This window comes from Bubalus bubalis, chromosome 4, assembly GCF_019923935.1.
Source record: "Bubalus bubalis isolate 160015118507 breed Murrah chromosome 4, NDDB_SH_1, whole genome shotgun sequence".
Lineage (NCBI taxonomy): Eukaryota > Metazoa > Chordata > Mammalia > Artiodactyla > Bovidae > Bubalus > Bubalus bubalis.
The window spans coordinates 147,578,412-147,593,423 of NC_059160.1; the positions used below are offsets into that span (position 1 = coordinate 147,578,412).

The window sequence follows — 15,012 nt, forward strand, 5'->3', positions numbered from 1 at the left end:
TAAAATTAGGAAGAAGTCGACAATACCCACACTCATCACCTGCATTCAACGCTGTGCTGGTGGTTAAAGCAAGTGCAGTAAGGCAAGGAAAATAAAGGAATAAATATAAAAAAGAAGTGAAACTATCTCTGTTTGCAGATGACATTACTACTTACACAGAAAAACCTAAGGAATTCACAGATTACCTAGAAGAATGAGCAAATTTAGCAAGACTACAGAATATAATATTAATAAACAAAAATCAATTATATTTTATAATAGCAAATAACTGGAAATGAAATAAAAATTCAATTTTAATAGCATTAAGACAATAAAATATGCATAAATTTTTAAAAATTATGTGTAAGACCTGTATATTTAAAACCACAAACCACTGATGACAGAAATAAAATAAGACCTATAAAGATGGAGAGTTATAACATGCTCAGGAACTAGAAGACTCATATTTCACTAGGATGTCAATTCGCCCCAAATTAATGTATATATTCGATGTTATTTTAATCACAGTCCTACCTCTTTTTTATGGAGAAAGCGACAAACTGATGTTAAAACTTATATGGAAAAAAAGGACCTAAAACAGCTAAAGGAATTTTGAAAAAGAAGAATCCAGTTGGAAGAATTTATAATACATGACACTTCAAGAATTTCTATAAGGCTGCTATAAGGTAACCAAGACAGTGAATATGGGTATAAAGTGAAAGTGAAAGTTGCTTACTTGTGTCCAACTCTTTGCGACCCCATGCTCTACACAGCCCATGGAATTCTCCAGGCCAGAATACTGCAGTGAATAGCCTTTCCCTTCTCCAGGGTATCTTCCCAACCCAGGGATCAAACCCAGGTCTCTTGCATTGCAGGTGGATTCTTTAGCAGCTAAGCCACAAGGGAAGTTCAAGAATACTGGAGTGGGTAGCCTATCCCTGTTCCAGCAGATCTTCCCAACCCAGGAATCGAACCAGGGTCTTCTGCATTGCAGGCGGATTCTTTACCAACTGAGTTATCAGGGAAGTCCATTGGTATATAGATGTATAGATCTCTACTTAAAAGGTCATCTGATTTTTGATAAAGGTGCCAAAACAAACTAATGGAGGGTTTTTACAACAAATAGTGCTGGTACAACTGAATATCCATGTGGAAAAAAGAAATCCTGACTTTTATTTCACACCATATTTAGAAATTAAATATAGGAGAATATCTTATCAGTTTGGTGGACTTCCCAGGTGGCGCTAGTGGTAAAGAATGCCTGCCTATGCAGGAGACATCAGGGACACAGGTCTGATCCCTGGGTTGGGAAGATCCCCTGGACTAGGAAATGGCACCCTACTCCAGCATTCTTGCCTGGAAAATTTCATGGGCAGAGGAGTCTGGAGGGCTATGGGGCCGCAAAGAGTTGGACACAAATGAACAATCGAGCACAAAGGTTTATTAGGATGAGAAAGTAATAACCAAAAAATTTGATAAATTAAACTTTATTAAAAAGAAGAATTTCCACTACTCAGAAGACCTCATGGAAAAGTGAACAGGCAAGCCAAGACTAGGAAACTATTCACAAAATATATATATCTGATATAGGATTTGTAGTAGAACATAATAAGGACTTCCCCAATTCAATAAGACAAGCAACTTATAAAAATGGGCAAAAGATCTGAACAGACACTTCACCAAAGAAGGTATCTGAATGATGAGAACACAAAAAGCTGCTCAATAGCAGAAGTCATCAGGGAAGTACAAATTAAAAATACAATGAGACACTTTAATGCACATTCCAGAATCACAAAAATAAAAGATACATTGTGAAAAAGTGTCTGAAAGGTTTTTTTTTTTTTTTTAATAAAAGAAATACTCACCATTCTCTGAACTCAGCAATATACTCCTAGGTATTTATCCAAGAAAAATGAAAATATGTATCCTCAGAAAGATTAATACAAGAATGTTCATAGTGGCTTAATTCAAGATAGCCAATAACTGGTAACAGCTAAGGTGCCCAACAGAAGAAAGGATAAACAAATTTTGGAATAGTCATACAATAGATTACTATTCATAAAAAAGGAACAAAACAAACTACTGTGTGCGCAACCACATGGGTGGATCTCAAAAACAGGCTGAGGGAAACTGAGTGTTCATGGTATAATTCCATTTGTATGAAGTTCTAGAACAAACAAAATTAATCTACGGTGGAAAAATATGCAGAATTAAGGTTGCCTCTTGATAACTAGGGGCAGAAATTAACTGCAAAAGGGCACAAGGGAACTGTAAACAACTATTGAACTTCAGTTAACATTCATGCTGAAGTACTTAGGAGTGACGTACACTTATGTCTCTAATATACTCTGCATCAAAAAAAAATGAGGGACTGATAAACAGAAGCATGAATATATGCACAGTTATCAGAGAAATATAGAAAAATGGTAATTGAGCTGGACATATGGATGTTCTCTCAATAATTAAACTGTTGTGTATGTTTGAAGTTTTTCATATATTGGGAAAAACTGCTTGCAATTGCTCGGCTCTCTCCCATTGCCTGTACAAACTGGAACTGAATTTGTATGAAGTAAGCAAGTGGAGGTGCCATTCTCAGACTCATGATTTTATCTTTAAAGAAAAACACAAAAACTAACACGAAAAAGAAACCAAACTATTCCTTCCCAACAAAGAATGAATTAAAATGAACAGCAACTTTAGCTTCACATTATATATGTCATGACTCTGGCTCTGGTAAGAGAACTTCCAAATTCCATGCATTGGTCCTCAGCTTAGATGTGTTTCTAAGACTAATCATTTAAAGATGGGCATCTGCCTTGACTATAGTGTTTAGCTCAAGAAAATGTATTTGCTGAACTTGGCCTCTCAGGGTGAAATGCGAGGCCCATGCAATGCCACCAAAACAAAGCAAATCAAAACAATGTCAAGAAAAATTCACACATTTCTGTTAAGGAAGGGTTATAGTCAAGGCAGATGCCCATCTTTAAATGATTAGTCTTAGAAACACATCTAAGCTGAGGACCAATGCATGGAATTTGGAAGTTCTCTTATCAGAGCCAGAGTCATGACATATATAATGTGAAGCTAAAGTTGCTGTTCATTTTAATTCATTCTTTATTGGGAAGGAGTAGTTTGGTTTCTTTTTCGTCTATGGGGTCTATGCCGTCTATGGGGTCGCACAGAGTCGGACACAACTGAAGCGCCTTAGCAGCAGCAGTCACCTAATGGATTACAGATTCACTGTTTATAGCTTCAGAAAAACACTTTTGGGTTTCATTACCTTTATCAAGAGACGCCCCAGCCATATGGTAAAAGCTCAATGCAGTGTCTACATCATTAATATTCTTTAGGAAGGTAAAGAAGTTCTCCACTTCCTGAAATGTCAGCCCCTGAAAGAAGAAAAACAATAAGGTAAGGCAAAAGCCTGTGCAAAAAGCAGCATAAAATGCAGAAGACTAGGCAGTTACTCATGCCTATAAATCAGAAATTTATGCTATGTCTGGAGCAGAGACTCAACAAATTACTCAAGGAATGTCAAATTTACAAACAACAGGGGAACAAAACTTTGGAATTTTACTCTAAGAAAGGCATGCTAGCTAATTGCTTTCCCCTTACATGTAAAATGTGACATGAAGCTGTTTACAGTGATGGCTGGATATCTTTAATCAAAATATTTCTAACTATATCCTCCAATTAGCCACAGTATCTGTTGTGACACTCCCTAAATGAGCTGTAGCCACTTGGTTTGTTATACATCTTAACGAGTAAGACCCATTAGCACTTTCATTTTAATAACCTACTCAATAGGCCAGTCAAGCTTTTTTGAGGCTTAAGATAATTAAAGAATCACCAAAGTAAGTGATATACATGGGAATAGTTTCAGAATTTAGCAGAACCCAAGCAACTGGGAAAGTTGTTCATTATACCAATTTAAAAGCTACTAACGAAGCAACGAAGCAATTGGCCATGTAAATTTTATTTGATGAAATTTCTGTGAATGAGGAAATTCTTTTCAAAAGCTAGTCAAAGATTTGCTGATCTTTAATTCTACCTTTTATGATGGCTCAAGAGAGTAGTTGGATAAAGAGAGATTAGAGGGAGGAAGATCTGTCCTATTTGCCTGCTTCCCATTTCTCACACATCATGCTGGGACGGAAATGAATACAATTTCAAAGAAGTAACACTGGGAAGACACTGAGGTTAATGCATTTTAATGAAGCATAAGGTCCTTAATGGACTGCACATGTTGACAGGCTTCTACCCAGTACTGCTCCTCTTCCGATTTCCATTTCCCCAAACTATAGAGCCTGGGCTTTCCAGGTGGCACAATGGTAAAGAATCCACTTGTCAGAAGACGTAGGCGACATGGGTTCTATCCCTGGGTTGGGAAGATCTCCTGGAGTAGGAAAAGGCAACCCGCCCTAGTATTCTTGCCTGGAAAATACCTTGGGCAGAGGAGCCAGGTGGGGTACAGTCCATGGAGTTGCACAGAGTTGGACATGACTAAGCATGCATGCAAACTACAGAGCCTAGGAATTTATATCTGTAACTCAGTAAAAAGGAAAACAATATAGACTACAGTACTTTCCTGGTACTGTAGGACCAGGAAACTGGCCAATGATATCTTTATCAATCTAACTAAGAGCTAAAATACTGTATGATTATGTCATATAATCTTAGTTTTTCCCCCTCAGTTCAGTTCAGTTCAGTTGCTCAGTCATGTCCAACTCCTTGTGACAACATGGACAACAGCACGCCAGGCTTTCCTGTCCATCACCAACTCCCAGAGCTTGCTCAAACTCGAGTCCAACGAGCTGGTGATGCCATCCAACCATCTCATCATCTGTCATCCCCTTCTCCTCCTGCCTTCAATATTTCCCAGCATCAGGGTCTTTTCTAAGAAGTCAGTTTTTCACATCAGGTGCCCAAAGTATTTGAGCTTCAGCTTCAGCATCAGTCACTCCAATGAATATTCAGGACTGGTTTCCTTTAGGATCGACTGGTTGGATCTCCTTGCAGTCCAAGAGACTTTCAAGAGTCTTCTCCAACACCACAGTTCAAAAGCATCAATTCTTTGGCACTCAGCTTTCTTTTATGGTCCAACTCTCACATCCATACATGACTACTAGAAAAACCACAGCTTTGACTAGACGGACGTTTGTTGGCAAAGTAATATCTCTGCTGTCTAGATCATAGCTTTTCTTCCAAGGAGCAAGTCTTTTATTTTATGGCTGCAGTCACCTCTTTTGGGGCCCAAGAAAATAAAGTCTCACTGTTTCCATTGCTTCCTCATCTATTTGTCATGAAGTGATGGGGCCAGATGCCACGATCTTAGTTTTTTGAATGCTAAGTTTTAAGCCAGTTTTTTCACTCTCTTCACTTTCATCAAGAGGCTCTTTAGTTCCTTTTCCCTTTCTGCCATTAGAGTGGTGTCATCTGCATACCTGAGGTTATTGATATTTCTGCTGGCAATCTTGATTCCAGTTTGTGCTTCATCCAGCCTGGCATTTTGCATGATGCCACAAGGTGACAATATACAGCTTTGATGTACTCCTTTCCCAATATGGAACGAGTCCATTGTTCCATGTCTGGTTCTAACTGTTGCTTCTTGACCTGCATACAGATTTCTCAGGAGGCAGGTAAGGTGGTCTGGTATTTCTTTCTTTTTTTTTTTTTAAGAATTTTCCAGTTTGTTGTGATCCACTCAGTCAAAGGCTTCAGTGTAGTCAATGTAGTCAATGAAGCAGAAGTAAATGTTTTTCTGGAACTCTCTTGCTTTTTCTATGATCCAATAAATGTTGGCAATTTGATCTCTGGTTCCTCTGCCTTTTCTAAAACCAGCTTGAACATCTTAAGTTCTTGGTTCATATATTGTTGAAGCCTAGCATGGAGAATTTTGAGCATTATTTTGCTAGCTTGTGAGATGAGTGTAATTGTGCAGTAGTTTGAACATTCTTTGGCACTGCCTTTCTTTGGGATTGGAATGAAAACTGACCTTTTCCAGTCCTGTGCCCACTGCTGAGTTTTCCAAATTTGCTGGCATGCTGAGTGCAGCACTTTAAAGCATCATCTTTTAGGATACGAAATAGCTTAGCTGGGATTCCATCACCTCCACTAACTTTGTTCATAGTGATGCTTCTAAGGCCCACTTGACTTTGCACTCCAGGATGTCTGATTCTATGTGAGTGATCACACCATCATGGTTATCTGGGTCATGAAGATCTTTTTTGTATAGTTCTTCTGTGTATTCTTGCCATCTCTTCTTAATATCTTTAGCTTCTGTTAGGTCCATACCGTTTCTGTCCTTTATTGTGCCCATCTTTGCAAGATATATTCCCTTGGCTTTTCCCCTTAGAATCACAGATTTTAAATATTTTAAAATTGTGGAATATGAGGATCAAATAGAAAGGTATGTAAAACATAAATGTACAAATGAGCAAATTCTGTAAAATGAAGTTTTACACCCATAAAAATTCAATTCAGGTCAAGAAGCAGATTACTGTCAGCATCCCAGGAGCCTCCCTCCCCTCCCCAACAATGGCCCTTTACAGTCATGAGCCTCTTCTCCGTGATAAAAACCATTCTGAATTTTAGGAGATTCATTTCCTTGCCTTTCATAAAAAACAGCTTTTCTATCTATTTATGCATCCTTTAACATATGTTTAAGGAGTTTAAGTATATCTACTTTTGAATTTTATAAATGGAACCATGCAGTATGTATTCTATTTTATATGGTTTCTGTTTAAAAAAAAAAAAAAATATATATATATATATATACACACACATATATATTTGGCCACACCACATGGCATGTAGGATCCTAGTTCCCTGAGCAGGGATTGAACCCGCATCCCCTGCACTAGAAGCATGGAGGAAAGCAATGGACTGCCAGGGAAGTCTCCGGCTTCTGTCTTTAATGTTTTTTAATGCTTTAGTGTATGTCTGTAGTTCATTCACTTTTATTGCTGTAACTATTCCACTGTGTGACTATTCTATTTGGGCTATTTCTAGTTTTTGGAAATTATGAACAGTGGTCCATCTATATTTAAAAATTCATTCAAACATTTACGGAGCACTTAGTATGTACCAAGTTCTATAACTTTGGTGGTGAACTGGAAGGCCTATATTAAATAATTTCCTCTCAACTTGAAGTCATTCTCATGGTCTTGACTTAGAGCACCCAGAGTTCATTCCTTGTAAAAAGGCTACAATATGCTAACTAATGTAAGCACTAGGCTATAGCATAATATGAGGAGAATTCCACTGGATCAGAAGCACAGGTTTTATATCATCTGCTTATGAATGGATACACTAATACCATCTTCTCTTTCCATCAAAAGACATTAATGGAAGAGTATTCAGCCTTTAAAAGGAAAGAAGTTCTGATACATGCTACAAGGACAACTCTGAACACACTATGTCAAGGGAAATAATACAAATTACAAAAAATACAAAGGACAAATACTGTATGATTCCACTTATATGAATTACCTAGAGTAGTTAAATTACTAGAGACAGGACATAGAATGGTGGTTTCCAGGAATGGGGAGGGGGATAATGAGGAATTATTGTTTAATGGTATGGAGTTTCAGTTTGGGAAGATGAAAAAGTTCTGGAGATGAATGATGGTTCTGGTTGCACAGCAGTATGAATGTATTTAGTACTATTAAACCATTTAAAAATGGTTAAAATGGTAAATTTTGTTCTTTATTTTTAATGGTAAATTTAAAAAAAGACATGCTAAAGCTTTTCTCCTTTTTAAATTTTACATATGGATTTCCACAGGGTAGGGGAGCACTGGTGTCTGAGTTTATGAAAGGATTTTTAAGGCTAAAAGGTTAACATAAATTGCTAAAACTGAAAGGGCAACCTCTAATGTGTGTTAGTTAATTTACTGTGAAACATTAAAGACGACAGTGCTTACATTGAGAATTATTAGAGAACAGAAAAATCTAAATTGAGTGATTATTCATTTGATGACAGAAAAACAGTGGAATATAAATCATATTAAGCCATTATTAAATAAAAATATGCAACATTTTGCCTTTTACTACATAAATATAATAAAAATTTTTATTGAGCACTTACTAACCACTTAGCACTCTACTAGGAACAGTGAGGAAAATAAAATTGCTTTGGACATGAGTCTTGGGTCTTATAGGGCTTAAAATTTTCATAGGCCTCCTTAAAGAAAAGGTGATGCTATTCACAAAATTATTATTTCTTGGTAACTACCTCAGTAAAAAGTCCAGAGATTTATTAGCATAAAGCTAGAATAAGAGTGCAACATGAAGTTTGTGGATAGAAAATGCAAAGACAGGCTTTTTGAAAGCTGAGTTGCTGGACTTAGAAGGCTATAGCTTAAGCACAATCTTTTGTTGGGTGACTTGAACTGCAGACATAGTAGTCAAAAGGAAATACCCTTCTCTTAGGCTTGGCATCAAATGGATTTTAAAAAAATATACTATGGGGAAGTAGAAGAAGCAGGAGTTATTTTATTCTGTGACCAGATTTTCAACAAACCAACTTAAAGAACTTGCATGACTGGACTAAAAAAATAAATAAAATTAATAGTACTTTGACTCTAAATAGAAGTATTTCTTTATGTTGTTTTAAAATGAATTTAACATTAGAGAAGTTGTTAAACAAGCAGACAGAATTGTCTTTCAAAATTAAAAGCAACTGATAAAATGTTCAGGAAAAAAACAGAAAATCTTTATGACCTTGGGTAAGGCAGAGTTCTTAAGATATGACACCAAAAACACAATCCATCAACAGAAAAAAATTTGGTAGATTTTATCAAGGTTAAAAATTTTGTGCTTCAAAATACTGAGAAAACAGACAAATCACAGACTGGGGAAAATATTTAAAAATCATATATCTGATAAAGAATTTGTACCCAGAATTATATAAAGAACTCTTACAACTCAATGAGATAATAATAACCCAATTAAAGAAAGACTTGAACAGACATCTTCCAAATAAGATACATGAATGGCTAAAGAGTACATGAAACAATGCTTCAGATCATCATTCATTAGAGAAATACAAACTAAAATCACAATGAGATATCACTATATATCTATTAGGATGACTAATCAAAAAGACAGATAATAACAACTTTTAGTGAGGATATGGAGAAAATGAATTCATGCATTGCTGTGGAATGCAATGTGGTACGCCCACTTTGGAAAACAGTATGGCAAATTTCTTAAAAAGGACGTTTCACAAAATTTTACTATATGACCCAGCTAGCCACTCCTAGGAATCTCCTTAAGAGACGTAAAGACATAGATGCACATCCGAGATTTGTATGTAAATGTTTATACCAGCCTCAATTTGGAAACAATTCAAATGTTCATCAACTGGTGATGGCAGAGTGAGTGAGTGAAGTCGCTCAGTCATGTTCGACTCTTTGTGACCCTGTGGACTGTAGCCCACCAGGCTCCTCTGTCCATGGGATTCTCCAGGGAAGAATACTGGACTGGATTGCCACTTCCTTCTCCAGGGGATCTTCCCAACCCAAGGATCGAACCCGGGTCTCCTGCATTGCAAGCAGACGCTTTATCCTCTGAGCCACCAGGGAAGCCCTGGTGATGGCAGAAACAAGATATAAATATCTATACAGTGGAATATTATTTACTATTCAGTAATAAAAAGTTATAAAGCATTAGTATGTAGTTTATACTGAATAGTAAACAGTACTTCTGAAGAGTAAATAGTATTCCATTGCATGGATAGTAAATAGTCTTCCATTGTATAGTAAAGCAGAGACATTACTTTGCCAACAAATGTCCGTCTAGTCAAAGCTGTGGCATTTCCAGTAGTCATGTACAGATGTGAGAGTCGGACCATAAAGAAGGCTGAATGCCAAAGAATTGATGCTTTTGAACTATATGATGTTGGAGAAGACTCCAATCCAGTCCCCTGGATTGCAAGGAGATCAAACCAGTCAATCCTAAATCCTGAAAATTTACTGGACGGACTGACACTGAAGCTGAAGCTTCAATACTTTGGCCAACTGATGCAAAGAGCTGACTCAATGGAAAAGACCCTGATGCTGGGGAAGACTGAAAGCAGGAGAAGGGGATGATGGAGGAAGATATGGTTGGATGGCATCACCAACTCAATGAAGATGAGTTTGGGGAGATGGTGAAGGACAGGGAAGCCTGGCATGCTGCAGCTCATAGGGTTGCAAAGAGTTGGACATGACTGAGTGACTGAACAATAATTCCACTGTATGGATAGTAAATAGTATACTAGTGTATGCATGGATAAATCTAAAAATATAAGTAAAAGAAGCCAGACACAAGACTACATTATTATATGAATGCATTTATATGAAATTTCCAGAAAAGGCAAGTCTATAGAGACAAAAGGAAGATTTATGGTTGTGTGGGACTTGGGCGGAAATGGGTATTGACTATAAACTAGCATGAGGGCTCTTTTTTGGGGTGATGGAAATCTTCTAAAATTAGATATTACAGTATGACTGCAAATTTACTAAATTTGCTAAAAATCATTGATGGGTGTCTCTTTACAAAAAATCATTCATGGGTGAATTGTTCACTTAATTTATATATAATTTATGATATATAAATTACACCTCAATAAAACTGTTAAAAAATAAAAGGCAGTTATAGTAGAATGAGAAGAGAAGGAAGGAAAATTTGGCTTCCTCTGGAGTCAGCTGTAAATTCAGTATCTCATATTGAGAGGCCATGGGTGGTAATAGACACACTGTAATGCTGATTCTCTTGTGTTCTCTTTTAACTGGTCATAGTAAATCCATCTGCCAATAATCAACCCAACTGCCTGAGTTCCCTCTATGGCCCATTAAAAAAAAGGAACAGTCTCCTTTCTTCTTTCTTATATGCTATGCTTCTTACCAATCTATTATCTGCTCAATTTTTCTGGTTAGTTTTAAAAAACATTTACATTATTTTTATACTAGGTAATATATTTTGTACAGTACAAAGCAATTCTTCCTCTACCCTTGTCATCTAGTCTCCCACCCTCCACGTGGTCACTGCCAACAAGTGGGTACCCTTTCAGAGGTGTTACTATGCTTGTCTTGCTCCAACAAAGCATCGCCCCATTGTGAAGCCCAGAGGTTTCTTCAACTGGTTGGTGCCTGGCAGTAGGGGGAAGTTACACCATTTCTATTAGTTACATTTCTTTAAGAATCTAAATGTCCTGAAACATCACTTTTCTTTATATGTGCATTCCTACTGTTGACAAAATATCAGTGATACCCAGTGTCAACTGGAAACCCCCAAACTTCTTAGTGTAGTATACAAGGTCTTCTATAATCTGGTCCTGTAATTTACCTTTTTAGCTATCTCACTAAGAGATACACTATGGTCTAGTAACATTGTTTTTCTTGTTTACTCCAAACTCGTCTGCTTATTCAAATCATAGAGAACAGTGACAATAAACAGATTCATCAGTAGGATGATTATGGACCCTGGAATGAGATAGCCTGGCTTTGAATCCTAGTGCCACCTCGTAAGACACTGTGTGTTCTCAGACAAATAACAAAGGTTCAGAAAAAGCATTTTTCATCTCAAAAATGGGGATCCTACCCACAGAGCAGGACGTGATAATTAGGGAGAAGACAAATAAATGTCTTGTACATAGAAAGTACTCAGTAAACCACTAGACCATTCAGGTATGACCTAAATCAAATCCTTTACGATTATACAGTGGAAGTGAGAAATAGATTAAGGAATTAGATCTGATAGACAGAGTGCCTGATGAACTACGGACGGAGGTTCATGACATTGTATAGGCGACAGGGACCAAGACCATCCCCACGGAAAAGTAAGGAGGCCTTACAAATAGCTGTGAAAAGAAGAGAAGTGAAAAGCAAAGGAGAAAAGCAAAGATATACCCATTTGAATGCAGAGTTCCAAAGAATAGCAAGGAGAGACAAGAAAGCCTTCCTCAGTGATCAGTGCAAAGAAATAGAGGAAAATAATAGAATGGGAAAGACTAGAGATCTCTTCAAGAAAATCAGAGATACCAAGGAACATTTCATGCAAAGATGGGCTCGATAAAGGACAGAAATGGTATGGACCTAATAGAAGCAGAAGACATTAAAAAGAGGTGGCAAGAATACACAGAACTGTACAAAAAAGATCTTCATGACCCAGATAGTCACAATGGTGTGATCACTCACCTAGAGCCAGACATCCTGGGATGTGAAGTCAAGTGGGCCTTAGGAAGCATCACTACAAACAAAGCTAGTGGAGGTGATGGAATTCCAGATGAGCTATTTCAAATCCTGAAAGATGATGCTGTTAAAGTGCTGCACTCAATATGCCAGCAAATTTGGAAAACTCAGCAGTGGCCACAGGACTGGAAAAGGTCAGTTTTCATTCCAATCCTAAAGAAAGGCAATGCCAAAGAATGCTCAAACTACCACACAACTGTACTCATCTCACACTCTAGTAAAGTAATGCTCAAAATTCTCCAAGCCAGGCTTCAGCAATACATGAACCATGAACTTCCAGATGTTCAAGCTGGTTTTAGAAAAGGCAGAGGAACCAGAGATCAAATTGCCAACATCTGCTGGATCACTGAAAAAGCAAGAGAGTTTCAGAAAAACATCTATTTCTGCTTTATTGACTATGGCAAAGCCTTTGACTGTGATGATCACAATAAACTGTGGAAAATTCTGAAAGAGATGGGAATACCAGACCACCTGACCTGCCTCTTGAGAAACCTGTATGCAGGTCAGGAAGCAACAGTTAGAACTGGACATGGAACAACAGACTGGTTCCAAATAAGAAAAGGAGTACATCAAGGCTGTATATTGTCACCCTGCTTATTTAACTTATATGCAGAGTACATCATGAGAAATGCTGGGCTGGATGAAGCACAAGCTGGAATCTAAGTTGCTGGGAGAAATATCAATAACTTCACATATGCAGATGACACCACCCTTATGGCAGAAAGTGAAGAAGAACTAAAAAGCCTCTTGATGAAAGCAAAAGAGGAGAGTGAAAGAGTTGGCTTAAAGCTCAACATGCAGAAAACTAAGATCATGGCATCTTGTACCATCACTTCATGGCAAACAGATGGGGAAACAGTGGAAACAGTGTCAGACTTTATTTTTTGGGGCTCCAAAATCACTACAGATGGTGACTGCAGCCATGAAATTAAAAGACGCTTACTTTTTGGAAGGAAAGTTATGGCCAACCTAGACAGCATATTAAAAAGCAGAGACATTACTTTGTCAACAAAGGTCCGTCTAGTCAAGGCTATGGTTTTTCCAGTAGTCATGTATGGATGTGAGAGTTGGACCATAAAGGAAGTTGAGCGCTGAAGAATTGCTTTTGAACTATGGTGTTAGAGAGACTCTTGAGAGTCCCTTGGACTGCAAGGAGATCCAACCAGTCCATTCTAAAGGAGATCAGTCCTGAGTGTTCATTGGAAGGACTGATGTTGAAGCTGAAACTCCAATACTTTGGCCACCTGATGCCAAGAGCTGACTTATTTGAAGAGACCCTGATGCTAGGAAAGACTGAGGGCAGGCGGAGAACAGGACGACAGAGAATGAGATGGTTGGATGATGCATCACCGACTCAATAGACTTGAGTTTGGGTGGACTCCAGGAGTTGGTGATGGACAGGGAGGTCTGCCGTGCTGCAGTCCATGGGGTCGCAAAGAGCTGGACACGACTGAGTGACTAAACTGAACTGAAACGATAGGTCAAAGTCCCGAGTAAGCTGTCAGGCTCATTACTGCAAAACTAGTAGTAATGAATTTACTCAGTTATGCTCTGAGATATATTCTCTTCTCTGGTTTGTATAGGGTCTTGAGGGATAGGAAATAAGGAAAAGGCTGAGGTATATGACCTAATTGTATTGGGGGTGGGGAGAACTGAAAATAAAATAGGTGGAAAAATAAAATTAAATCTCTGAATAGTAACTCACAGCTTAGTACTCTTTTGAGGGAGGTACAGGTTTCAAAGGTAATCAGTAACACAAAGCAAATCAAGGAAGTAGAATTCTAACCTTTTAATGGCCACACTTGGGTGCTATACTACATAGTGGTTTTGGTGGACACCCAATAATTGGGGTTAGATTTCTCAAAGGTTCTGGGATCAATGTTTCTAGAATCTGACATCTTATGAAGACCACTATGTGGGCTCAACTGTCAAGAATCTGAGAGAATATGTGAACAGAAGAGACCACATGAATATTATCCACAGAAAACAAGAAAAGTAAATAACCTAATAGTTTTATTATATCTTTATGAGGGTACATACTATACATTCATCAATGCATCTGATAAACAACTGCCTGTGAGACATCATACAGAGGATGGCAAAGATGAGTAAGACGGTGCTTTTAAGAGGCTCAAAGTTGAGTGGGTTGTATTATAATTATTTATTATGTCTTCCTCCACTATGAGAACAGACAGCTGGTTTTGCTCATTCTTGTATTCCCAATATTTAGAAGGTGCCTGGCACATGGGTACTCAATAAATATTGATATGAAATTAGATCATTCTTCACATAGATATATGTTTTATTAGACTATTACAGACTACATATTTCTTGAGGATAGGTGATGGCTTTATCTTTTATCCTACAGTACCTGGTTTTGAATGTAGCAATGTCTGCCACTGAACTGTAACTTTCAATTCATTCTTGAGTGGATTTACTAAATTATTAAAGCTTGTGGTGTCTGCACTCTTAACCATAGAGAACCAACACTGTGAATTACACCTATGAAGTCTCAGGAAACTCTTTCCTTTAATGAGGAGAAGAAGGTAATTTGAAGGATGGAAAGTTTTAAAACATTTTGAGTCACATTTGACCTAGAAGAAAAATTCACAGAAAAAAAAGACAGTGAGGGGAATGGGGAAAATCTGATAGAGGTTAGAGACTAATCTTGAAAACAAAGCTGAAACAAAACATGTTTTCCACAAAACAAAAAAAGAAAGAAAAGAAAAATCTGCCTTTGTTAAATAAGAAACATGGTGGTTATTCAGCATGAACAGAGTCATTTTTCCGGGCATGGT

The 15,012-nt window shown here is 37.6% G+C and overlaps 1 protein-coding gene across 4 annotated transcripts in view; it reads right to left on the minus strand.

Annotated features, from left to right (window-relative positions):
• MICU1 (mitochondrial calcium uptake 1) overlaps positions 1-15,012 on the minus strand; it is a 223,646-nt gene that overhangs the window by 24,459 nt on the left and 184,175 nt on the right. For all 4 annotated transcript variants that reach the window (XM_006077074.4, XM_006077073.4, XM_006077072.4 and 1 more), the window contains one exon: positions 3,260-3,368. In XM_006077074.4, the coding sequence (XP_006077136.4) occupies positions 3,260-3,368 (109 nt within the window). The remainder of the gene's footprint in view (positions 1-3,259; positions 3,369-15,012) is intronic.